Source organism: Castor canadensis, chromosome 4 (assembly GCF_047511655.1).
Source record: "Castor canadensis chromosome 4, mCasCan1.hap1v2, whole genome shotgun sequence".
Lineage (NCBI taxonomy): Eukaryota > Metazoa > Chordata > Mammalia > Rodentia > Castoridae > Castor > Castor canadensis.
In genome coordinates this window covers 127,375,976-127,401,625 of record NC_133389.1, presented here as the reverse complement: position 1 = coordinate 127,401,625, position 25,650 = coordinate 127,375,976, and the positions used below count along the sequence as shown (strand labels likewise).

General features: G+C 35.5%; 2 protein-coding genes across 3 annotated transcripts in view; one reads left to right on the top strand and one right to left on the bottom strand.

Moving 5' to 3' along the window:
• The window catches only part of Gpr155 (G protein-coupled receptor 155), a 55,559-nt gene extending 47,381 nt beyond the window's left edge, over positions 1-8,178 (top strand). The window contains exon 16 of the mRNA XM_020168882.2: positions 8,102-8,178. Coding sequence (XP_020024471.1) covers positions 8,102-8,150 — 49 coding nt within the window. The 3' untranslated portion in view covers positions 8,151-8,178. The remainder of the gene's footprint in view (positions 1-8,101) is intronic.
• On the bottom strand, positions 636-25,649 carry Scrn3 (secernin 3). 2 transcript variants are annotated; one of them, XM_020168884.2, is made up of 8 exons: positions 25,520-25,649; positions 23,700-23,873; positions 21,719-21,900; positions 20,866-21,065; positions 18,454-18,666; positions 8,118-8,280; positions 6,768-6,948; positions 636-2,189 (listed from the first exon to the last, which is right to left on the bottom strand). In XM_020168884.2, exons 2-8 carry the CDS (start codon positions 23,856-23,858, stop codon positions 2,019-2,021), a joined length of 1,269 nt encoding a protein of 422 aa, XP_020024473.1. In that variant the 5' UTR covers positions 23,859-23,873; positions 25,520-25,649; the 3' UTR covers positions 636-2,018. The 2 variants fall into 2 exon arrangements, with proteins under 2 accessions (XP_020024473.1, XP_073927229.1); XM_074071128.1 differs by lacking the exon at positions 636-2,189 and adding an exon at positions 4,735-4,950.
• Between the last annotated feature and the right edge of the window lies 1 nt (position 25,650).

Genomic DNA, 25,650 nt, shown 5'->3' with positions numbered 1-25,650 from the left:
CCATGTTGGAATTTATACGTGAAAATCTCTCAAGCTGCTTTATAAATTAATTCATATATCTTTACAATAATCCTTGCTTTTACCACAGGAGTTACTCCCATTTTTAATAGGGAAAAGAGGAGACAGGTTGACTTGAGACTTTATCAAAGACTAGTAAGTTGTACAGATAGACTGTCTAGCTAATTTTCTCAACCTTACATTTCTATAGACAGAGAAGAGGGTTGTGTAGATTATTTTTATCAGTACTTGGATATTCATTTAACAGATGTTTATTGTGCCAGATACCATACTGACCACTAGGCACAAAACAATAAGAACAAATATGACTATTACCCTCATAGAGACTATTCTACTGTGAAACACAGATGTTAAATGTGCAATTAATTTGGAATCAGGATAACATTAGCTCCAAGAGTATATACAAGAGACCTGACCTGGTTGTATGTGGAAAACTTTTCTTGGCAAAATTCTAAAGTATGAAAAGAACTACGTACATAAAGGGAAGCACATGGGATAAGTGGTGCAAGCCAGTACATTCAAGGTACATTGAAGGACTTGAAAGAGCAGCATAGTTGAAACTTAAAACCAATGGTAAAAGTATAATATGATCTATACAGGGGGCGGACAGAGCAGCATGATATCTCATTGGTATTTATTAAAGATTGAGACATTAACCTAAGAACAAGTCTTTAAAAGCATTTCAGAATCTCAACACATGGAGAGATGATTAAAAGAAAAGAAAAAGCATTTTAGTCAATAAGAAAATGAACACCTGATTAAAAACTGGGCAAAAGATCTGAACAGATACCTCATCAAAGAAGATATTAAGATAGCAAATAAGCATATGAAGATACTCAATGTCACATGTTGTTAGAAATTACAAATTAAAATGAAAACAACCACAGGTCTATTAAAATGGCCAAAGTCCAAAACACTGGCAGCAACAAGTGCTGACAAGGATGTGGAGCAACACTGCTACGAATACAAAATGGTAGCCACTCTGGAGAGTTCAGCAGGTTATTATAAAACTAAACATACATTTACCATATGATTCAGCAATTATTATTTTTACCCAAAGTGAGTTGAAAATTTACATCCACACAGGAACACGTACAATGATGTTTACAGGTTTATTCATCATTGCCAAAACTTGGAAAAAACTAATGTCCTTTAGTAGTGCTGCATCAACAAGGGATACTCATCAGTGCTAAAAAGAAATGAGCTATCAAGCCAGGAAAAAACACAGAAGAACCTTCAATGCATATTACTAGTAAGTTAAACCAATCTGAAAAGGCTACATCCTGTATGATTCTAACCACAGAACATTCTGGAAAAAGCTAAATTATGAAGACAAAAGATCAGTGGTTTCCAAGACAGCAAGAGGGAGGCTAGATGATACAGCTACAAATTCACTGGCCAGCCAACTATTGACAAAGAGCATATTTGAATTTAATAAAAGTATATTTGCAAAATACAGTTAGTGTCATTACAAAGAATGTGAAAAATCTAAAAATTGTTCTTGTTCATTTTTGCTGAAAGCACAAGAACACAATTTGAGATATTTTCCATTACTAAAAAAAAAAGAAATCTGACTTCTTAATAAAATTGAAAAAAATGGCTTGAGGGCACTACAGAATTCTAATAACACAATTATAATTAACATGAATCATGTTAATGCTTCGTGTTATGTACAGAATTGAATATTAATTATTGACAGTTATTGTGACTAAAAGAAATAGCATAACTCTATGTGTTCTAGTCCAATGTTTTGTTTCTCAGTATCTTTTTTTTAATTATCCATTTATTCACATGTGCATACATTGTTTGGGTCATTTCTCCCCCTGCCCCCTGCCTCCATTCTCTCCCTCTTCCCTGTTTCTCAGTGTCTTAGAAAACTAATTTTAATAGTCTAGATATCACCTGAATGCTATTAAGGAATAATCAGATTTGCTCAAAGTAGGTTTATGTTGTTTAGCAAGGCGATCTATGAGGAAGATTTCCAACCATGCATGTTATCACTAAGAACTAATATTCGACTTATAAATGCTAATTTCATCTTTTGCACACTGAGGAAAAAGATTAACAATTTTATCCACATCAAGATGCTTGTTTAGGAGGACTGATTCCATCTCTTTGAATAGTTCCTTCTCCAGCTTCTTCATGTTGTCCAACATTGTTTTGGCTTTTTCCTAAACAATTAAAATAATAAAAGTAAATGCGTACACACATACGAACTAACTAAATTCCAACCCACCTCTGTAGGGAAGGTTTGTTCATTTTCGTTTCTACTTCCAGTTTAGTTACCCCTTCTATTCTGTAGGTACAGAAGGAATTAAATTCTTTGGAAAAAGTCATTTTTCTAGAATGAGTTTTAATGTATTAATAACAAAATATTATTTATTTTTAGTAGCAAATATAAGAACAATTATATATGACTAATAAGAGAAGTTAAAACAAACAGGACAAATGAAAATCTGATACTAATTGTGTGTGAGGAAGTTTATTGAAAATTGAGACAGATATTTTTGTGAATTTAGATCTTCTATATTTAAAACCAGTTTTAGGGTGGGATGCTTCATGCCTAGCAAACATGAAGCACTGAGTTCAAACCCCAGTATTGCCAAAAATAATTTTTTAAAAAACTGTCAGACTGAAGAAACAGAACATTAATGTGTAAGAGAAAAAGGAGCTAAAAAGAAATTTTCTTTCTCACCCCCATTTCAAGAAAGGGAAAATAAGGTCCACAACTTTACAGAAAGTAATTTTTGTGCAAGTGTGGTGTTAGGGCTGAACCCCAGAGCCTTGTTTGTGCCTCTGAGTCTAACAACCAGTCCAGAAAGAAGCAGTTTTAAATTGCTGACAATTATCATTGTCACTTAAGAGTCAAAAAAAAGAATATTGCATATAAGAAAAAAGTTACTAGAAAGTAAGCATAACTTAAAAAATTTAATCAATATGGAGCAGAATGCCAGAAAACAGATTCTTAACATGAATATCAATATGAAATTGTATATAATTATTTTCTTGAGGAAGCACTGTATTTCCTATCAGTGGGGAAAAATGAATTTTGTCTATAAACAGTATTGGACTAATTGGTTACCGTTTTGAAAAACAAGCTTAGAATCTCCACTTTATGAAATACCTAAAACAAATTCCAGATGGATTAGAGAACTAAATATTTTCTTTAAAAAAGACATATATACTGGAAGAAAATATAGAGGTTAAGTTTATTTTGAAGAGACGCAGGCCTCTTGAAGCATGAAATCAAGATGCCTTAAAGAAAAGATGAAAAAAAAAAAGCAAAAGACAAATGTAATTTACTAAATTTAAATTTTTTCCTCTGACAAAAAGTTAAATGCCAACCAATAAACTGAGATTTTAAAAACTACAATATAAGCGAGGTGTGGTGGCATGCACCTATGGTCCCAGCTACTTGGGAAGCTGAGGCAGGAGAATCACCTGAGTCCATGAGTTTGAGACCAGTCTGGGCAAAACAGCAAGACCCCTTCTCAAAAAAAAAAATACAACAGAATTAATATTCAGATGTTTTTGCCTCTTTGAAGCAGAACAAGCAGAAAGAATGACCCAGAATCAACTGAGAAACAAGCTAAGGAAAAACTGGCAAAGTCATTTAAAAGGAAATATGACCAATAAACATAGAAGAGTTTCAATCTAGGGCTGGCAGAGTGGTTCAAGCGGTAAGAGCACCTGCCTTGCAAACATAAGGTCCAGAGTTCAAACCCCAGTGCCGCCAAAAAAATAAAAAGATTTTCAATCTCACTAGTAATCAAAAATTGCACATTAAAACTAGCAGCGGAGCAGAGCATGGGTGCCTCAGCCTATAAGCCTAACTACTTGGGAGGCTGAGATCGGGAGCATAATGACTGAAGACACTAGTCTGGGTAAAAAGCTGGCAAAATCCCATCTCAACCAATAGCTGGGCTCGGTGGAACATGTCTGTCATCCCAGACATGGGAAGAATAATATAGGTTGTGGTCCAGGACAGCCTGGGCAAAAAGTAAGACTGTATCTCAGAAATAACCAGAGTAAAAAGGGCTGGAATCATGGCTCAGGTGATGGTCGTGTCCCTGCCTACTAACTCAGTGTAAGGTCCTGAGTTGGAACCCCAATAACACACACACACACACACACAGAAAGCTAATAGGATTGACTCCCTAAATACAAAGTTATAGAGCTAGCACTAGAACCCAGTACACTTCCTTCAAATTCTATCATCTTTCCACTACTTTATATTGTCAACCAACAATGCTAATTAATTAAGGTCTAACATAGTAATAGCTTTTAATTCTTTTTTCAATATTTGCAAAAAAAGTCAATCAGCAATTTTTTTTTTTGGTGCTGAGGCTTGAACTCAGGGCCTTCACCTGAGCCACTCCACCAGCCCTGGTTTTCTGAAGGGTTTTTTGAGATAGGGTCTTGCAAAATACTTGCCTGGGTTGGCTTCGAACTGCGATCCTCCTGATCTCTGCCTCCTGAATAGCTAGGATTGCAGGTGTGAGCCATTGGCATCCGGCTCAATCAGCAATTTAACAAGTATTTAGTACTAAGTTATAAAATCCACCTCCCAGAAGAAAAATTAAACAATAAAATTCTCCTCCCAGAAGCAGTTTTATGAGAAAAAAAGCTGAAATTTGTTGAAAGCTATCGTGATCAATGAGGGCTCCCCTGAGGCTGGTCAAGAAGGAGTAAAGGACCAGAGTAGAAGCTCTGTAACATATCACGAAGGGACCGTCACAAAGGCACAAAGAACCAAAGGGCTAATCATTGTTTACTGCACTGTTCTGCATTGAGAATATTAGGCAAGCCCATGGAAATGGAAGATACCTCTGGCTCCGTGGATTGGACCATAGTCAGCATACTAAAGTGGGCTCCTAGTTCTTGCCTTCACTTTATGCCACCAAGTTGCAAGACAGTGTTTAGACTGCAGATCTGAAGTGAAAACAAACTGGTCCCAAATAGAGTAGGAGCAGCAAGAATTTTTGGCAAATCACAAGTCTGATAGAGCTCTTTTGGTAGAATGCCTGCCTAGCAAATACCAGACCCTTGAGTTCAAATTCCAGTACGTAAAAATAATAACAATAGTAATTACTTGGAGGAAAATTAATTCACTTAAATGTAGACAGAATGTAAATGTATATACTCTGACAAAGTAAAAGAATTATAGGCAAGAATAATAAGCAGGTGGTAGAAATAGGTGAGAAAAGACATAAGATGGATAATCTTTTCTTCATTGTGGGAGTCTTTAGACCTTCCATTTCCTTTTTTTTTTTTTTTTTTTTTCAAGTGTTTTTTTTTTTTTCTTTTTACTTTTATTTTTATTTTTTTTTTTATTTTTTTTTTTAATTATTCATATGTGCATACAAGGCTTGGTTTATTTCTCCCCCCTGCCCCCACCCCCTCCCTTACCACCCACTCCCCCCCCTCCCGCTCCCCCCCTCAATACCCAGCAGAAACTATTTTGCCCTTATCTCTAATTTTGTTGTAGAGAGAGTATAAGCAATAATAGGAAGGAACAAGGGGTTTTGCTGGTTGAGATAAGGATAGCTATACAGGGCATTGACTCACATTGATTTCCTGTGCGTGGGTGTTACCTTCTAGGTTAATTCTTTTTAATCTAACCTTTTCTCTAGTTCCTGGTCCCCTTTTCCTATTGGCCTCAGTTGCTTTAAGGTATCTGCTTTAGTTTCTCTGCATTAAGGGCAACAAATGCTAGCTAGTTTTTTAGGTGTCTTACCTATCCTCACCCCTCCCTTGTGTGCTCTCGCTTTTATCATGTGCTCATAGTCCAATCCCCTTGTTGTGTTTGCCCTTGATCTAATGTCCACATATGAGGGAGAACATACGATATTTATTCTTTTCTCTGGGCTGGAAGGGAAGGGATAAGGAGGACTGAAGAGGCATGGTATATTATAGAACTGTCTTTCAATCTATACTAGAAAATAAATACATCTGCTTTTTTCTTGAGCTGAGATTTCAAGTGATATACTGCTTTTCCATAATGCTTACAGTTTTAAAGTAATGAACATGTCATTTTTGTAAAACTACAATTCATCTTTATTGTTTTAAGTCTATGGGGTCTTGACATAAAGGAAATGCAAATCAAAGCTACACTGATGGTACAGCGCCTGCCTAAGCAAGCAGAAATCCCTGAGTCCAAACCCAGTACTGCAAAAAATAAAAATAAAACAAACAACAAAAACTACTGAGATTCTACCTTACCTCAGTCAGAATGGCAATCACCAAGAAAACAAACAACAATAAGTGAAGAAAAAAAGTCTATGGGGCCTTAAATCCCTTTCAATTAATTTTAGTTGGAGTTGTAGGATTAAGAACATTATGTAAAAGATCAGATTAGCTGCCCTTCTGAGACTTTGTAATTTTTGGTATGATATATACTAAGCAAACTACTTAACCACTCCTAGTCTCAGATTCCTTTTCAGTAAAATGGGGATAATAATAGTACCGACCTCATAAAGTAGTTGTGAACATTAAATAAATAATTCATATGAAATAGTATATAAGTGCTAAATAAGTACTATTTTTTAATATACTAAGTTTCTCTAGGAGTTACAACATCTATATTCTTAGCCAAAGGTAAAAAAAAATACAGCTCTACTATAGTTTGAGCATCTAAACCTATTTTTTTTACATGAAGGAAGGAAAGCTAACAGTCCATTATTCAAACTATGGATTGAATCTCACTTTAAACTATTAATGATACAACAAAGAATATAATCTAATCATACCTCATTATTATCCATGATTTCCAATGCCTGTTGATGTTCTTGGTAGAGTGGGTGTCTTCTATCAGGCTTAATCTTAAATTGTGGCCTCTTTTTAACTGGATCTTCAAGTTCAAATGTTGGTGAACTGGTATATAATAGTTGTGAAATATGTGGCACAAATATGAAAGGCTTAAAAACAGATCTAGAAGAAACAGTCTTTATTAAATTGGTATGTCAAAATCCATTTAAAAATCAGCATTATTCTTCTTCCAAGATTCCCTCTAGTTAGAATGTCTATTAATGAGGCTACACACTAAGCTGTTCCTGCCATGAATTGTGCTCATGCCCATCGCCCATGTACACTTGGCTCTTGTTTAGGGCAGGAGATAATGCAGTATTTAGCTTTATATTCTCATAGACCTAACAGAGAGCCTGGCACATAAACAGTGCCAGTGAACTAAGAGTTTGCCTTTTCCTAGAGTAAAAACAACCTTCAGTGTTATGGATTGAAGATTATAACTTGGAGTGAAAATCAGCACCACTGTTTGTTTGTGTGTTGTTGCTGCTTTGTTTGGTTTTTGGGTTGTTTTTATTTGTGGTATTGGGAACAGAACCCAGGGGCCTCCCGCTTACTAGGCAGGTGCTCTACCACTTGAACCATGCCCCCCAGTCCTTTTGTTCTTATTTTATTTTTGAGATAGGGTCTCACTAACTTTGTCAGGGCTGGCCCAGAGCCCATGATCCTCATGCCTTGGCCTCCCAAGAGCTGGAAATACAAAGCATGTACCAGCATGCCTGGCTAGCACCACTGTTACGAAGGGGACTACTTCACTGTATCTTTTTGAAAGTATTTTTAAGGGATAGTGAATATAAAATCATTTCTACATATAATGTGCATTAAGTTTTGTAAGAGATACTAATGACTTAAATCAAGATAGCTATAAAAGTCCTAAAGATGTAACTTGAACTATTGATATGTTGTTTTACATATGTAATTTTCTAGACATGAGTACATAAGTAAATGTAACATAATATCATTTAACCTGTTTATTATAATTAATCATCTAATATTGTAAGATCTGAAATCTGAGTAAGAATCTATTTTCTTTTCTTGACAATATCAAATATATTTGTGGGAAAGATGAGTAAGGATAATTGCATACAAGAACCTATAAAGCTTTTTTTCCCAAAAAAATTGAGAATGGTTATACAAATAAGGAAATTGCAAACTAAAATCTGAATGGGAAATACATAAAAAAATTATTATCTTATCTGTGTAATAAAAATTTGTCCTGACAAAGTCATCTACATACTAATGATTCTACCACATGTCACCACCCTTTCCTTGTTTACAGTATTTTGAGACTTCACCTTTCAGGATCAGGAGTCCCTGTAAAGAAGTGAATGCAAGGAAGGCTGGAATCTTGAGGTAAAATAGAAACCATGCTTGCAGTGGTCAGGAATTCTCCTTCCATATTAATGCCACTTGGTTTATCTCTCAGAATTTCCATCATTGTTTCAAAAGTTATGTTTCCTAGGAAAAGAATTTAATATAATCAAATTAGCATGTATAGTCATGCTAATACAAACTTGTTTCTCTACTAGTACAATTTAATGAGAGGTATTGGTTTTGGCATAAGTTAAAGAGATTGGCCATAAACAACTTTGTACTAACTGCAACTAAACTCATGCCACTGTCAAAAGAAAGATATTTTTGTTTAAACAATAGGCAAAGTCTCAAAACCACTCTAATTAGTAAAAATCTTCCTAAGAAGGAATCACCAGTGCAAAAATACACTCAATCCTATTGTCCATAAAGAATTTTTAAAGACATATTCAGTCAGCAATGAACTGATGATAAAATATATTAAGAGAATATTGCCAACCAGATGCCAGTGGCTCACGCCTGTAATCCTAGCTACTTGGGAGGCTGAGATCGGGAGGATCTCACTTCCAAGGCGATCCCAGGTAAATAGTTTGTAAGACCCCCATCTCCAAAATAACCAGAGCACAATGGACTAGAGGTGGGGCTCAAGTAGTAGAGTACCTGCTTTGCAAGCACAAAGCCCTGAGTTCAAACCCAGTCTCACCAAAAAAAACCAAAAAAAGAATATTGTACTTTGTTTCCAATATTATACAAGACATTCTTTTATAAAATAACAACTTATTTTTCCTATAATAATTTCTGTGCTTCACATTAATAACTTTTGTGAATTGGAACATGTGAAGGAATGAAAAAGACAAAACATTATTGGTTAATGGAATTTGGCTGAGCACAATTCTGCTGGATTACTTTGAAAGCTTAAGCATCTGTTGTATGTGATGAAATACTATGTGTGCTTATATTCTGTTTTATGTTTTTTATAATTAAAGTTTACTATTTTAAATAATTTTTAGGAAAATACAAAAAATCTATTTTATGAACTTCTGAATTTAGTATTTGGAAAGCATAACCAAAAATTTAAAAACCTAAAAAATTAGTTAGCATTTGTTGCCCTTAACGCAGAGAAACTAAAGCAGATACCTTAAAAGCAACTGAGGCCAATAGGAAAAGGGGACCAGGAACTAGAGAGAAGGTGAGATCAAAAAGAATTAACCTAGAAGGTAACACACACACACAGGAAATTAATGTGAGTCAATGCCCTGTATAGCTATCCTTATCTCAACCAGCAAAAACCCTTGTTCCTTCCTATTATGGCTTATACTCTCTCTACAACAAAATTAGAAATAAGGGCAAAATAGTTTCTGCTGGGTATTGAGGGGGTGGGGGGAAGAGGGAGGGGGCGGAGTGGGTGGTAAGGGAGGGGGTGGGGGCAGGGGGGAGAAATGACCCAAGCCTTGTATGCACATATGAATAATAAAAAAATTAAAAATTAACATTTTCAATATGTCATAAAAAAAATTTTTTTAAAGCTATTGATATCTTCATCTAGCTCCACTCCAATCCTTTCTATACACATCCACAGCCAAAGACGTGGCTCAGAATGACCTCATGACAAAAAAAATAATACCCTTACCTTACCCAATAAGAGTAACCTGGTTTTCTTCTCACATATCATTTTCTTCTGCAAAGTTTATCACTCCCAACTCTTCCTGAATCGAATTAAAACTCCCTCAAATTAAAGCTCAACTGAAACATGACCTTTCCCCTTCCATCATGAGCATCTTGATCCTTTGTCTATATTGGTCCTAGCTCTGTCATTAGATTATAAATTTTCTAAAAACAAGGATGGGATTTTTCTTGGTTTCTCATTCATTCAAATATTTATGTGTTATCTAATTAAATGACAGGTACTTTCCCAGATATTGGAGATATGCCTAGATATATAGATATAGACATATGATATGAACAAGTGAAAGTCCCCTAATCCAATTTCAACTGTAGTAACCACAGTTAGCAATTCATTGAAAATCTTTTATGAGAAGCTTCAAAATAGATTTTAAAGTTTTCTTTTGAATGAATACAAGAAATTCTCATTATCAAAAGAAAATTGGTACCAGAAAAGAGCTACTTGAAGTAACACATTTAAAATGAGAATCAAAAGCCAATCATGATAGCACATGTCTGTAATAGCACTCAAGGGAGGCTAAGGCAAGAGGATCATGAGTTTGAGGCCAGCCTCAAACTCTACACAGTGAGAAATTGTCTCAAAAAAAAAGGCTGGGCACAGTGTTACAAGTCTATAATCCTAGCTACTTAGAAGGTGGAAATCAGGAGGATCACACTTTAAGGACAGCCAAGGCAAAAAGTTCACAAGACCCCATCTCAACCAATGGCTGGGCACAGTGCCTCACACCTGTTATCTAAGCTGCAAGGGAAAGCACAAATAGAAGAACCCCCCCCTCCCGCAGATCCCATGATAATATGGGGATTAAAAAAATAACAGCAAATATAAGTCTGTATCCAATTTTTTAAAAATGACTCTCATATAAAATGTCCTAGTGTTCTTCCATCAGTTAATCATGTAAGGTACCAACTATTTTATGTATTAATGGCAATAGACTTATACAAGTTTATATTCTCTTATTTAGTTTCTTCATAATATATCAATAACTTCAAATTCAGGAAAAATAACTTACTGAATTTTTAGATAACTTTTTTCAGGAGACATATCTTTCTGTTAATTTTGAAAAACACTGGAAGAAAAAACAGCCCTTAATATATAAACTCAACAATAAAGCAAAAAGCCTACTATCCACACCTACCTATCAGGCACATATCTTCAACACCTAGTGAGATTTAAAAATGATTCAAGTCTAAACTCCTGTAAATGGTGAGTTTTAATAAAAACAGTGTCAGAACCATAACACTGTGATAATACAGGTATTATAAAAATGTTTTCGGTATTCAAAACCTACAATTCTTAAAATGAAAGGAGGATTTACATGATCACTTGAGTAGGATAGCTATAAGTAATCCACTAGCAAGCATTGAATAAGTACTGAGACTGCAGTGGCAGGGTTCAGTAAAATGAATGCAAAACACAGGGTGCAATTTCATAGCAATTTAAACTAGTTATTTAAAATACATGAGTGAATAGAGATACAATTTGGATATACATGCAGCACAGTTAATAGCTATCAGGTAGGGATAGTTAGAAAGTAGAGAGGAAGGCTCTTCTATCTAGAAAAATCATAGGAAAAAATTAACCATAATGTACTAGTAGACAATTTTCTATGAAAGTATTGGAAAGACATTTATTCTTTTTGGCAAAGCACAGAAAGCTGGCTGAAATGTTCTTTACATATGGAAAAAATAAGCTTGCTAGATGCATCCACTACTAGACTCCTGTATGCATTTCAAATGTGTGATTCAGTTAGTTTGCAGTTAAATGTGACAGAATTAATTATTTCAATGTAGTGGCTAATTAATTTATAATTAATTCTATTTGTTTTTCTTCCTTTTGCCCAAGTACCCCAAACCTTAGGATTCTTGACATTCATTTTCCTTTTCATCTTAACTATGTATTATTGGTCATTTTTAAAATTTTTTGGCAGTATTGAAGTTTGAACTCAGAGCCTCACACTTGTTAGACAAGAGCTCTACCAACTGAGACATGCTGCCCAGCCTTTCTTGCTTTAGTTATTTTTTAGATAGAGTCTTCTGCTTTTTGCCCAGGGTGGGCCTCAACCACGATCCTTGTACAGATGCCTCCCACATGGCTAGGATTCTATGTGCACCACCATGCCTTGTTTGTTGAGATGGCGTTTAACTTTTTGTCCAGGCTGGCCTCTAACCATGATGCTCCTGATTTCTGCCTTCAGAGTAGCAGGGATTACAGGTATGTACCACTACACATGGCCCTTGGTCTTCATTTTTTAAGCTTATCTAATAATTTTATGCCCTGGTCTTTTCAAGTTTAATGTCAGAAAAAAGTACATTAAAATGGCCTCTTTAACTATACACAAGCCCCTTTTTTCAGCTTCCTAGGGAAGATAAATGAAAACATAATTTCCTCCCTTGTACAGTGAGGATGGTCTCTACTTCCTTTGGTTGCGTAAGGAAGATAATGAAAGTAAATCACTTAGCAGTGTACAGTCCTTGATAAGCATGAGGGCAGCAGGTGTTGCTGTAGCTACTGCTCCTGACCACACCTTTACAATGGCAATGTTTAATCTTTAGCATAGCATGCTACAGCATGGTCTACATACCTGTCTACAAGAGAAGAACAGATTCTCGAAGTAATCTACTTATAAATGACTAACATTAAGAAACATTGTAGAAAGCTTTTAAAAATTATAAAACATTCTTTTGGAAATTAAAATACAGTAAGGTGTTAAACACCTTGAAAACAATGTTAAATCATTCTAAAAATATTCTGTCCCAAACTTTTCTCTACCAATTAACTACATTAAATAAATTTGTTTAATGAATACTTGAGAGGCAAATATCAATCACCAACTGATCTATCACTGACTAGTTTTCTGATTGATTTATAGAACCATTTCATCTTTCAAGTGAAGGATGGTATATCAGTCACATTTTTATTGGGAGAATGAGCCTTTTAGAAATTATCTGCCATTCACTAATCTAAATAAAAGTCATTTTGTTGGAATTATCTGGTAGCAAAGGGAGAAGGTACATTAGAAATTATTCTTTAAGAGTTAGTAGTAACCCAGGTCAGGTGCAGTGGCTCAAACATGTAATCCTAGCCACTTGGGAGGCAGAGATTGGAAGAACTGCAGTTCAGGGATGGTCTAGAAGCCCCATCTCAAACAGTGGTTGGGCCCTATGGTGCACACCTGTCATCCCAGCTACACAGAGAAGCACAAACAGAAGGACTGTGGTCCAGAGTGTCCTAGGCATAAAATGAGACCCTATCTCAAAAATAACCAAAGCGAAAAGTTCTGGCAGAGTGGCTCAAGTGGTAGAGCACCTGCCTAGCAAGTGCAAGGCCCTGAGTTCAACCCCCAGTACTGCAAAAAAAGAAGGAAAAAGATGTTAATAAACAGGCAATTCATAAGAAAATTTCAAATTTTCAATAAATATAAGAATGTATAATCTAATAAAATAAACATATAAAGGCCAATTTTGCCTACAAAATTTATAAAAGTTGAAAAAATAATCCTAAATTGATAAGTATATTAGAAAATGGGTACTCAAATAATATAGGTAGAAATTTAAATTAATGCAGCTTTCCTGGTGGCCATTTTGGCAATGTTTTTCAAAAGCCTTAAAATATGCATAGATTTTGACTTCACATTCTTTTTCTAGAAACTAATTCTAGAAAAGAAATCATGGCTTTAAATATAAATAAGCTATCAACATATTCAGGCACCAGTGTTCACACCTGTAATCCTAGCTACTCAGGAGGCAGAAAGCAAGAGATTGAGGTCTCAACCCAGCCTGGGCAGGTTGCAAGACCTGTCTGAAAAATATCCAACACCAAAAAGGGCTGGTGGAGTGGCTCAAGTGCCAAAGTGCCTGCCAGGAAGTGTGAGGCCTCAGTTCAAACTCCAGTACCTCAAAAAAAAAAAAAAGTATATAATTTTAGCAATAAAAAACTAAAAACATACTCAGCCATGAAGAAGAATAAAATCCTATCATTTGCAAGTAAATGGACAGAACTGGAGAACATCATCCTGAGCAAGGTTAGCCAGGCTCAGAAGACCAAAAATCGTATGTTCTCCCTCATATGTGTAGTTTAGATCTAGGGCAAATACAGTAATGTTGTTAGACTTGGGTCACTCGCTAAGGGGAGAGCACATACCAGAAGAATGGGGATAGGAAGGAAACCCAAAACTTGAAAGTGTTGATGTCCCCACTGCAAAGGAGCTAATACAGAAACCTTAAAATGACAGAGGTCAATTTGGGAAGGTGACTGGGAAGTAGTGAGGAGGTCAGGTAGAGATGAATCAATTCGGGTTGTAATACACCTGTGCATGGAAGCAATGCTAGGAATCTCTCTGTATAGCTATCCTTATCTCAACTAACAAAAGCACTATGTCTTTTTTATTATTGCTTATGTCTTCTCTTCAACAAAAGTGGAGAAAAGGGCAGAACAGGTTCTGCCTGGAAGTGGGGGTGCGGGGAGGAGAAAGAGGGGACAGGGGACAGGGGGGAGAAATGGCCCAAACAATGTATGCACATACGAATAAATGAATTTAAAAAAAAATAACAACAAAACAACTGCTAAATTAGGCTATTTTGAGAAATTTCTCAATATTTTGACTTTTATAGATTTATTTTTATTATTGTGATGGGAAGAGAGAGAAAAAATAACATACTGGATCAATTTTCTATTTTAAAGCTTAATTTACAAATTATTCCTTTCTTATTAATTGAATTATTAAAGGCTAGAAACATGAACTTTAAAAAAAAAACCAAAACTAAAAACAACTTGAATAATACAGATTTGTTAGCTAAAATATGATTAATACAATTAATCTTTATTATATAATGATTAAAATGTTGCACATAAAAATAAAGGAGGTATACATTAATAATAGATTAAGATGCACTTGTTTTAAAAAGGTAAAGTTCTATACGTTTTAAAGCAGAGTGATTTGCATTTTATATTGCTAGCTAAAGAAAAGATATAGCCAGGCATGCATCACTCAGGAGGCAGAGGCAGAAGGATGAAGAGTTTGAAGCCAGCGTGGCCTACATAGCAAATTCAAGGCTAGCCTGGACTACATAGGGAGGCCCTATCTCAAAAATAAATAAATAGGGTTGGGAGCATAGCTCAAGTAGTACAGTGCTTACCTAGCAAGAGGAAGACCATGGATTCAATCCCCAGTACCACAAAATAAATAAATAAATAAAGTTGCATGCAGAAAAATATGAATGGCATTCTACTGAGAGAGGAAGTGTGGGGGGGGGGAGAACGCATATACATATTCATTAAACATGTACTGTTTCTGGGAGAGTATATAAAGAATTGCCTATTGGAAAAAGAACTGGGTATCTAGGAAGAGTAAGAGAGACTTCCCTGTATGTTCTAGTGTATCTTTGAATTTTGGGTCATGTGAATACATTTATTTTTATAAATAAAAAATATCATAGAATACTAAAAGTCATGGGAAGGAGCTTTGCTTTCAATTTGGTAAGCTTCTACTGGATCAACCCTCCCCCCATAACTGTAAACTTGGGATAATACAATAAGTAACCACCTGAAGAACTTTACAGTTAACAAAAGCAAGAAAATTTAGAGGGAGGTGACTCTTGGAAGACAGGATGTAGCATAGGGTAAGTTTCCCAATTTTGTTACTACAGTAGCCTCAGGGAAGTCCACAGTCAATGCTATGCAATGCTGGGAAGGGGAGGGAGGGGAGGAAGGGAAGGGTAGGAAAGGAAAGGGAATAAAGTGTCTGCTAAAATAAGGGCTACCTATATTTTGCTAGGAAAGTTCTGGTGGTCAGTGACTTTCAGGAAATTAGTTCATTTCCTTTGAGCTATTCAATTTGTGGTCATAGAGCTGTTTGCAGTATTCCTTTATTATCTTCAAAATGTCCGTGAAGCTATAATGATCTCTTTCATTCCTGACATTGGTACTTTGTGTCATCCTCCTGTTTCAGAGTTTATCATCTGTATTGGTCTTTTTTGAAGAACCACCTTTTGGTTTGGTCAATTTTCTCTATTATTTTGCTGTTTGCAATTTTATCAATTTCTATTCCCACCTTTATTAATTTCCTTTCTTTCCATTGCTTGGTATTTATTTTGCTCTTTTTTTAGTTTGTTAGGGTGAAATTTATAATATTGAGACTTTTTATTGCCAATATAAGTATTAAATGCTATAAATTTCCTTCTAAGCATTAATTTCCATTGCATTCCATCAATTTCAGTATTTTTGAATTGCAGTTTCAGTACTGAAACTTATCTTGGAACTGGAGCAAGACAGAAAGAAGAAAACAACAAAAATATAACAGGGATTTTTCCTACTTGTCTGACTTGTTGGAAGAAAGAAGACTGGGAATCTTTCAGTTCAAGCTCCCAACAGCAGGAGCAGAGAGGTCTCATTTAATGTGTAGGGAATTCAGTGGAAATCCAAGAAGTGGGAAAAACTAGTCCTACAGTAAGTCTACTATAGAGCTACCCTAGTAACACTTAAAAACTAAGTCTAAAAGTTTGAAACTATTCCATAGAACAAAGTCCAACACTGTTTAAAAGAATACCAAAAAAGCATTCACTAAGTAAAATCACAATGCCTTCTACCTACTTAAAAATTACTAGAGGACTGGGGTACTTGTAGCTTAGTGGTACAGCACTTGCCTAGCATGCACGAGGCCCTGGATTTAATCCCCAATACTGAAAAAAAATTACTAGACATGTGAATAAGCAGAAAAACTGATCTCAAACCAGAAAAATAGTCATCAAAACAAACTGAGAATTATAGTGATGATGGCATGAGTAGACAAGAATGCTAAAACAGTTATTACAAATATGATAAATGTGCTAAAGGTTTAAAGAAAAACATGAAGGTAGTGAGTAGAGAAATGGAAGATGTACAAAAAGTACCAAATGAGCTCCAAGAGATGAAGAATGCAATTTGAGAGAAATACCACTAGATGAGATGAACAACAGATTAGATAAGGCAGAAGAAAAGATCAATGAACTTGAAGACATGACAGTATAAACTATCATAGAAGATGCAGAACCCTTATCCTTTCATCTGAACCTCCATGTGATTTAAATGTTTTTATGGCAGCTACATGTAAATTTATTATAGCACATTTCCCGTTTGGATAGGAAATCTGAGTAAAATCTAAACATGTGTCACATCAAATTTTCACATGCTAGGTGTAGAAATATAAGTATGTTGGATCATGTGTGGTTTGTTGATTCCAAACCAGTGTTTATTTCTCAGCACCACACAAGTAGTCCCAACTGAGCCTAAAAAATATATGTGGCTCACAGTTCAATCTCTGTAAGAGACTGTATTGACCCATAGGAGGAAGCAGGCAGCTCAACACCAGGCTAGGACTCTAGACAGGAAGCTGAATAGCACTTTCCAGATCTGTAGCCTTGGTAAGGAGCCCAGTTCCTAGTTTCTGTTTCCCAAGGGGCCCTTTTACCTAGACACCTACACTTTCACGGATATTAAAGCTCTAGTCTTTAAGGCTTACATCTGGTCCATAATCCCTGCTTTTACCCAGAGATCAGGATTACATGGGGTGGAGACACCTCAAATCTTGCTCACACTATGGGTCCTCCCTTCTTTTCTGTCATCTGGTGATTTCTCTTTTTCTAAATTTATTTTATTTATTTTTTGGTGGTCCTGGGGTTTGAACTCAGGATTTCATGCTTTCTAGGCAGGTGCTCTACCACTTGAGCCACACCTCCAGCCTTTTTTGCTCTGGTTAATTTTGAGATAGGGTCTCAATTTTGGCCCAGGCCAGCCTGGACAGTGATTCTCCTATTTAACGCTCTCTACAGTAGCCAGGATGACAAGAGTGAGCCAATACACCTAGCTTTTTTCCATTGAGATAGGGTCAAAAACTTTTTTGACTGGGCTGATCTGGAGCAACCATCCTCCAGATCTCAGTAGCTTGGGATGATAGGTGCATACCACTGTCCCCAGCTATTGGTTGAAATGGAGTCTTATGAACTCCCTACCCTTGCTAGCCTTAACTGCAACCCTCCAGATCTCAGCCTTGCAAATAGCTAGGATTACAGGCCTGAGCTGCCAGCTCTTCTTATATTTGAGCCTTGCCATATGTATGCCTTTAATGATTAAATGTTTTATTAAGTTTTGTAAAGTTTTGAAGTGCAAAGGAAGAATTCTGTTATTTGCTCAGTTTGTCTTCTCAAGTGGAAGATCTAGATATAACTCTTGTAGTAAGAAAATAACCAATAACTATTGAAAGGAGTAGCAGCAATAGACAAAGAAACCTGTCTCCATGTTCCCATGAAGTCTAAGAAAAGTAATCACAACAATTTTTTAAAGTTTCTGAAAACTGAAAATCTGAACTTGGGGCTGGTGAAGTGGCTCAAGTGGTAGAGTGCCTGCCTAGCAAGCATAAGGCTATGAGTTCAAACTCCAGTACCAAAAAAAAAAGAATCTGTACTTGACCTTCACAAAGAATCATTACCTTGTATAATTTTACACCTCTCAAGCATAGCTTATAATATCCCAATGCTTTCAGTTTTAATAAATCTACATTTTTACTAAGTATAATTCTTCAAAACAGATTTTATCACATCTATATTATGTCTACAAAAATGTAATTTGTCATTCTGATAATTGTATTTAAGTGCTAAAATTACCTTTATGTTTATTCAGAAGCTTGTAGCCTTCACAGTACCTGCCTGATGAAGTCATCATCTTGGCCGTGTTGAGATAAGAATATGTTGCAGCAAAATCAAACTCCTTTTTGCCATTCCACCAACCTTTCTGCTTGGCATAGCTTCTCATGTTTGAGTGTTCCCGATCAATCTTGGTTGTTATAGAAAGCTGATTAGAAATGTTACGAACTCCCTCTATTTTCAAAGAAGGAAAGGGATAAAAAAGTCACATTTAGCATAAAGTGCCTACCTGTACATTATGGTTTTTAGTCACTATTTAAATGTAAATACAGACTTCTAAATTTTGTGCCATGTACATCTGCTACATAGTCTAAAAGATGAATTCATTTTTAAGATTAACTTTATTTTGAGATAATTGTACATTCACATGCATTTTTAAGAAATAATAGATACTGTGTACCCTTTATATTTACAATGTATTTTAGAATGATAGCATCTTGTAAAACTGTAGTATAATATCACAATCCAGACGTTGGTATTGACAGAGCCAAAGAAAACACTTTCACTTCCACAAGGATCCCTCATGTTGTCTTTTTATAGCCAAACCCACTTATCTCCCATCGCTAATTCCTCATTAACTCTAGGCAGCCCCTAGTCTGTTCTCTATTTCTCTAAATTCAAGAATGTTATTTTTTACTCAGTATAAATCTCTAAAGATTCATCCAGGTTATGTATGTATCAACAGTTCATTCCTTTTTATTGCTGAGCAGTATCTCATAGAATGGATATATTACAGTTTATTTAACTCAGACATCCTTTAACTTGGAAATGAACAGTTATTTCCAGTTTTAAGTCATCATGGAAAAAAGCTGCTATAAATATTTATGTACAGGTTTTTGTATGAATGTAAGTATTATTTTTCTGGGATAAATGCATAAGAGTTTAAGTGCTGAGTTAGTTACATTCAGTTTTTGAAGAAATTGCCAAATTGTTTTCCATAGTAGTTGGTAATACATTTTTTAAATCAATGTATGAATGATTTAGTATACATTTTCATCAGCAGCGGGTAATACCATTATTTTATTTTAGTCATTCTGATAGAGTTATAGTGATATCTCACTGTGTTTTCATTTGCATTTCCCTAATGGCTAATAATATTGAACACCATCTCAAATAATTATTTGATATCTATCCTTTTAGGTGACAAGTCTCTTCATATATTTTGCCCATTTTCTAATTGACTTGTTTACCATTGAGTTTTGAGTGTTCTTTATATATTCTACATATTTTCCTTTTCTATGCATTATTTTTAAGTAATCATGAACAGAAAGGCAAAGCTTCCAAAAATACTATGGCATTAAGTTAAAACTTTCAACTAAAATACAAAAAATAATAAAAGTCTGTTTTTAAAAAGATAATAATAGATGATACAAGATGCTAAATGAAAAGTTGGTCTTTCCAAAGTGATTAAAATGACCATCTGTCAAGTATAAATCAACTAAGTTAGTTATTTATCTAAAGAAGCCATGCTTGGGACAGTCTCACTACAAAAGTAAGACTTAAGTCATAATAGAACCAAAAGACAGTGAAGAATTTTCCATCTAATAGATAATTCCTTATAGTTTAATAGCTTAGTTCCTTTTAAAGCTAATATATACATATATATTTTTAATTGGCACATAGTAATTGCACAAATTTATGCTATACAGGATGGCATTCCAGTACACGCATACAATATGTAACAATCAGATCAGGGTAGCTGGCATATCTATCATCTGAGACAAATTATTTCATGCTGGAAACATTCAAAACAATTTAGGTCTTGGTCTCATTTACTAATAGAAACAAAAACCAGTGGCTAAGTTAAATCTACAACTGGATAATCAGACTCAATGAGTGTTCATTTTGCATGACCAGGTGAGACTTTTCAACAGAATGCATTTATTCATTTCTGTTTCATGTAACACATTTAATAAAATAAAGTGTTCTATGATGTAATCAGCTTAATTTGCATAAGAAAATGGACTAAACTGAATTTTATATATTAACATTTTATTAATAAACATAAAATATATAAAATAAAATGCAAAACAAAACATGTAAAGCAGAATATTTAAAAACCAGTTATTAAAGAAACAACTGGTAATGACCTATTTTGGAAAATAACATTCAAATCCTCCACAGCTCAAGGTTTACTTCATGAGGCCTGTCTGGCTCACAACGGCCTTTTCTTTCTCTTATGTTCACAGCAACTATGTGCCTGTATCATTCATGCACCATTTAACCTATTTTCTTGTGTATTTTATCGCCCAAGTAAAACCAGAAGATCCACGAGGTAAGTAATCAAGCATGTGATTGTTTGAACACAAGGCTATGCTCTAAAGAACATTTATTCATTGTAAAACAAACTAAATTACAAAAAGTTGTCCGTACCTTGTACTTTTTCTGCTGCCCAGTACTTCCCTGCAGTCTCCAGAATCCAGGCTTCTTTCCTATCAGCTATCAGGAAACTGTTGTGATAGCTAAATTCCATGCTACCCTCTGTACAGTTTCCACCCTGGCCATATTTTTCTAATAAATCAACAATGACATTAAGGGCTTTTTCAGCTGTATCAGCTCTTTCAAGACCAAGTCTAAAATAAAAATATTGAAGTTATAGATTAAAATTAAATTTTTTTTTAATTTTATGCTTGTGAGAATTTATTTTTGTTTGTTTTTTGCAATACTGGGATTTGAACTCAACGCTTTATACTTGCTAGGCAGGTACTCTGCTGCTTGAGCCATTCCTCTACAGTCCAAGAATTTGGGTTTACATTCAAAGTAAAAATTCTTGCAAGTTAACAAAGAAAATGAAATCTAACACTTAAAACTTTTCCCTCTGAAGTCAGTTTGGGATAATGAAAACAAAGTTTTTGGAGTCAAATGTTCAAATTCCTCTTAGTAATTTATTGGCAGGTTACTTTATCTCTGAACCTCAGATATCTCATTTGTAAAGTGAAGATAATAACATAAATTCCATGAGGCTATTGTGAGAATTAGTTTATCATGTGATAAAATTCATTAGGTACTTTCAATGAATAATAATTTCCAACTTCTACTCTTCTCCCAATTAATGATATTTGAGAGTCAAGGAATTGGATTTTGATACTCTGAAGCATTTTGACATAAACTATAAACTATCAATGTTCAAAAAATAGGAAAATAAAACAGGTAAATGTTACTACAAAATTTAAATTTTAGACAAGTTTTATAGTGGGGAAAAAAAAGAGAAAAAGAAAAAAATCACCTGACAAGGTCCATGCCTAGTAGTGCTTCCTCATTACAAACTTCTTCTCTTCCCCATACAGCTTCATTCCCAATGCAAACTCCATGTTCATTGGCTCCCATTTCTGCCCCCCACAACCAAGCTGGGCGACTAAGGACAACAGCGTAAGTTTCAGGAACTTGGTCGATTTCTATATAAGTACACTGTAAAAGAAAGAGTTATACAACGACCACAAAAATTTTGAAAAGTTATCAAAATCCAGAACTTAAAGCATCATTCACAATATATGACCTTTATGAGGGAGATAAATAAAATATAACTAAATTAAAGTTTTCGACTTAAAGGCATTAACTTAAAACATTCAGAATTAACTCTAAAGCATTTATTCATTCAAGTATTCGGTAAGCATTTCCTACTATAAAGTACTCTGCTAAGAAATATGTTACAAAGATGAATCAGTATAGAGCTTACTTTCAAGAAACTGAGACTTCTGCATTAACTAAGATATAACAAAATGTAAGGTTTTATAATGGCCAGGCAGAGAAATGAACATGAGTTGGTTTAGAAACTCAGGAGAGAGATGGCTGCTAGTTATGAAATCTTGAAATCTTTTTGTAAGAGGACAATTAGTGTGAGTTGAAGACTAAGGAAGCATCTTTCAACTTCAATGCCTAGTGTCTCCTAATTAGTGATGTAAGTACCCATATGGTAATCTGTAAATCCAAGAGAAGCCTATGTCACTTGTGGAAGTGGCTTATCAGGTATGTCCATAGCAATGAAAAGAATGACAGCCACTGGTTTACTAGATAGGAAAGATTTAAATATGCAGCGATAAAGTTGAACTGGTATCCCAGATGAATAAACAATTTCAATAACAACAAAAATGCCTAGGACTGGAGGTGTTGCTCAAGTGGTAGAGTACCTGCTTTGCAAGCTCAAAGCCGTAAGTTTAAACTCTAGTCCCACCAAAAAAAAAAAAAAAAAACAAAAACCATGGCTTAGTATAAAAAAAACTAATAGTTCATATATCCTAGTATTAAAATATCAGTAAAATGGAATCCAAAAATACATACCTTAGCAATAAAAAATAATATGAGACTCTCACTTTAAGTTCCATACACCAGTGGCTCATACATGTAATCCCAGCTACTTGGGAGGAAAGACTAGGAGGCAAAAAATTTGTGAGACCCCCATCTCAATCCATAAAAGCTGAGCATGGTTATTTCAGCTTGGGAAGCAAAAATGGGAGGATCCTGGTGCAGGCCAGCCCTGGGCATGAATGGTGAGCTCCTATTTGAAAAATACCTAAAGCAAAAGGAGCTGGAGGCATGGTCTAAGCAGTAGAGCACTTGTCTAGCAAGTGCAAGGCCCTGAATTCAAACCCCACTACTGCCAAAAAAAAAAAAAAAATCCTCTAAGTAATGTGTATAATACAAGTGACTACATAAAATGCATGTTAATAGTGCTATTGTGGGGCCTTGTAAACCTTTTTTTGATGAATCATAAAACTTATTTCCAGAGTCTGGAATAACTTTTTAAATTCTATGCCACCCAGATTCTTTTTGTCTATTAAATTCCAGCTGAAACACCAACTCCTAGGGACACATTCCTGATCCTTAGTCTGACTTAAATGCCTCCTCTGTAGCCACAGCATGTTGCTTACTTAACCTTAGAGTGGCGTTAGTCGCAAATACAACCTATTCTTATAGTAGACAATAAGCTCCTATAAGACACTGACCAAATCTTAACAGCTGACTTTAAACCCCTTACCCTAACATGTTTGCACATAAAAAACACTGAAATATTTAATCAAAGAATTAACAGTTTTGTTACTGTTATTTCAACTTTTTCTATAAGACTTTTTATTCAAATTATCTTTCAAATTTAAATTCTTAAATTTGAACATCTGTAGCCTTCTGCCAATTGGTAGCTAATGGTGAACATGGCCATCCACGATCATTTTAAAGAGGCACATTGCTAACAAAACATGTATTTCACCTACCTTAAGCTGTTCTCCCAAATTATCATGCACTGCAGCTGGAAAGTAAACAACCTCTTGTACTTCATCGCAGAGTCTATCTGAGTTTTTTCCAAAAATAATCCTATTATCAACTGTCGCAGGAGGTAATGCCACAAAAGTGTCACAGGAACAGGGCTCCATTTTTAAAAAAAAAAACTAAAAATCATACACGTTTCAAAATAAAAAGAGAAAATATCTTTAAGTATACACAAAACAATGTGACCAAAGATACTATTACCAGAGTGTTTTTTAAAGTTTTAAGCATAATATACTGTAAGCAGCAATGACTTTGGAACCAACCATATGCTAGAAGAATTAATAAGAAAATGGCAGTGAGAACTTCTTTCTTCTATTCTACAGGTCAGATTTATTCTCTAAAACCTTTCTCTCCTGAAGTCTTCTCTGAATTTCCTTTCACTATTCCCTATGTGGCTACATTATACTATATTTGTGTATGTTTAGGAGTCCCCTTACTGGACAGTGAGATACTTGAGAGGTAGGAGAATGTCTTATTAATCTTTGTATTGTCATCATTGGAACTTCTTAAAAAAATCGTGTTCTCAATATTTCCTCAAAGAAAGGAAAAAGACGTCTCCTTTGATCTGAGAAAGAATGCTTGAAGATTATAATATTGAAAAGAGAGAAGAATACACACAGCTATAATAGTGAAAAGACAAATTTTGAAACAGACTAATTTGGGTAAATGCAAAAATTCCAGTTGTTAATATTTGCAAGTGAAAGTTCACAAATGTATCTTATAAATCCTCATTGTAGAATTTAATATATAGAATATGTCTTCATTGGTAATCTGGAAAATCTTAAATCCTCAGTTTTAATAGAACACTTTAAGTGTCCACTTTTTGCTTTCAGTATAGAGACATTGTCTTATTTTCCTTCTTTATTTATCTATACAGGTAGATGTTAACAATTTAAAAACAATAATCTAGTAAGTGTTTCATTAAAAAGAAAACAAAATAATGTGTTTCAGCCTGCAACTCCTAAAGGTTTTTTTCCCCTCCTAGATGATGGCAAGAGAGGTCACCACCGCTTCTGTTCTTTTGTTCACTTCTCTTTTGAGTACAACCCTTCTGTTTGTACTGCAGCTAGCGCCTCCACTGTGTACCTTAGGCAGGCTATTTAATTCTTCTCTATGCTTCCATGCTTATTAGTATAATGAAAGATACTATTTAATGGGGCTGTCGTGAGAATTCAATGGCAGCGTACGCGCTTTGGTTGACCCTCAAGTGAAAGCGGCTACTGTCACTTGGGTACTTATTTTTACCCTCGTCCCAGCTAGCCGACTTCGTAGCCAGTAGCTTCAAAACCCCGAGTCCCAAGGGCCACCCAGCTGGGGTCGTCGGAGAAGCTAAGGACCCTCGTCCCCGGGTTCGGCGTGCGAAGCCTGTCCCGTTACAGCGCGCTCGTCACTCAACACTTGTTTACTGAACGTCTTTCTGCACAGGGCACCGCAGAGTTGGAAATGGCTGGGAAAAGCGGGCCCGTTCTTATGAAAACAGCTGACGCTTCAGTCAAGTGCACTCAGGAACACCACACCATTTGAACCTCACAAAAGTGCTACAGGAAGGACGAGAATTACTATCTCCGTAAAACGGATGAGAAAAACGGCGCAGAAAAGTTTCTGCAACTGCAGTCAGCGTTGCTAGAAAGCAATAGGCTCCAGCTTCAAGATGTCTTGGAGAAGAGCCGCCACCGCCAACCCCGCAACCTGCGCCGCAGCTGGGCCCCACCGCCCACCCGCGAGCCCCGCTGTGGCTCAGCAGCTCAGTGTCCTCCACTCCTACCTTCGCTCGGCACGCCCCTCCCCCAACGCACGCCTCCTGCCTCCAAGCTAAGTGACAGTCGGAAGAGGCGCGAAGGGGCGGATAGAAAGGGGAGGGGGTGTCAGTTTTTCCGGAAGTTGTCACCTTTGACC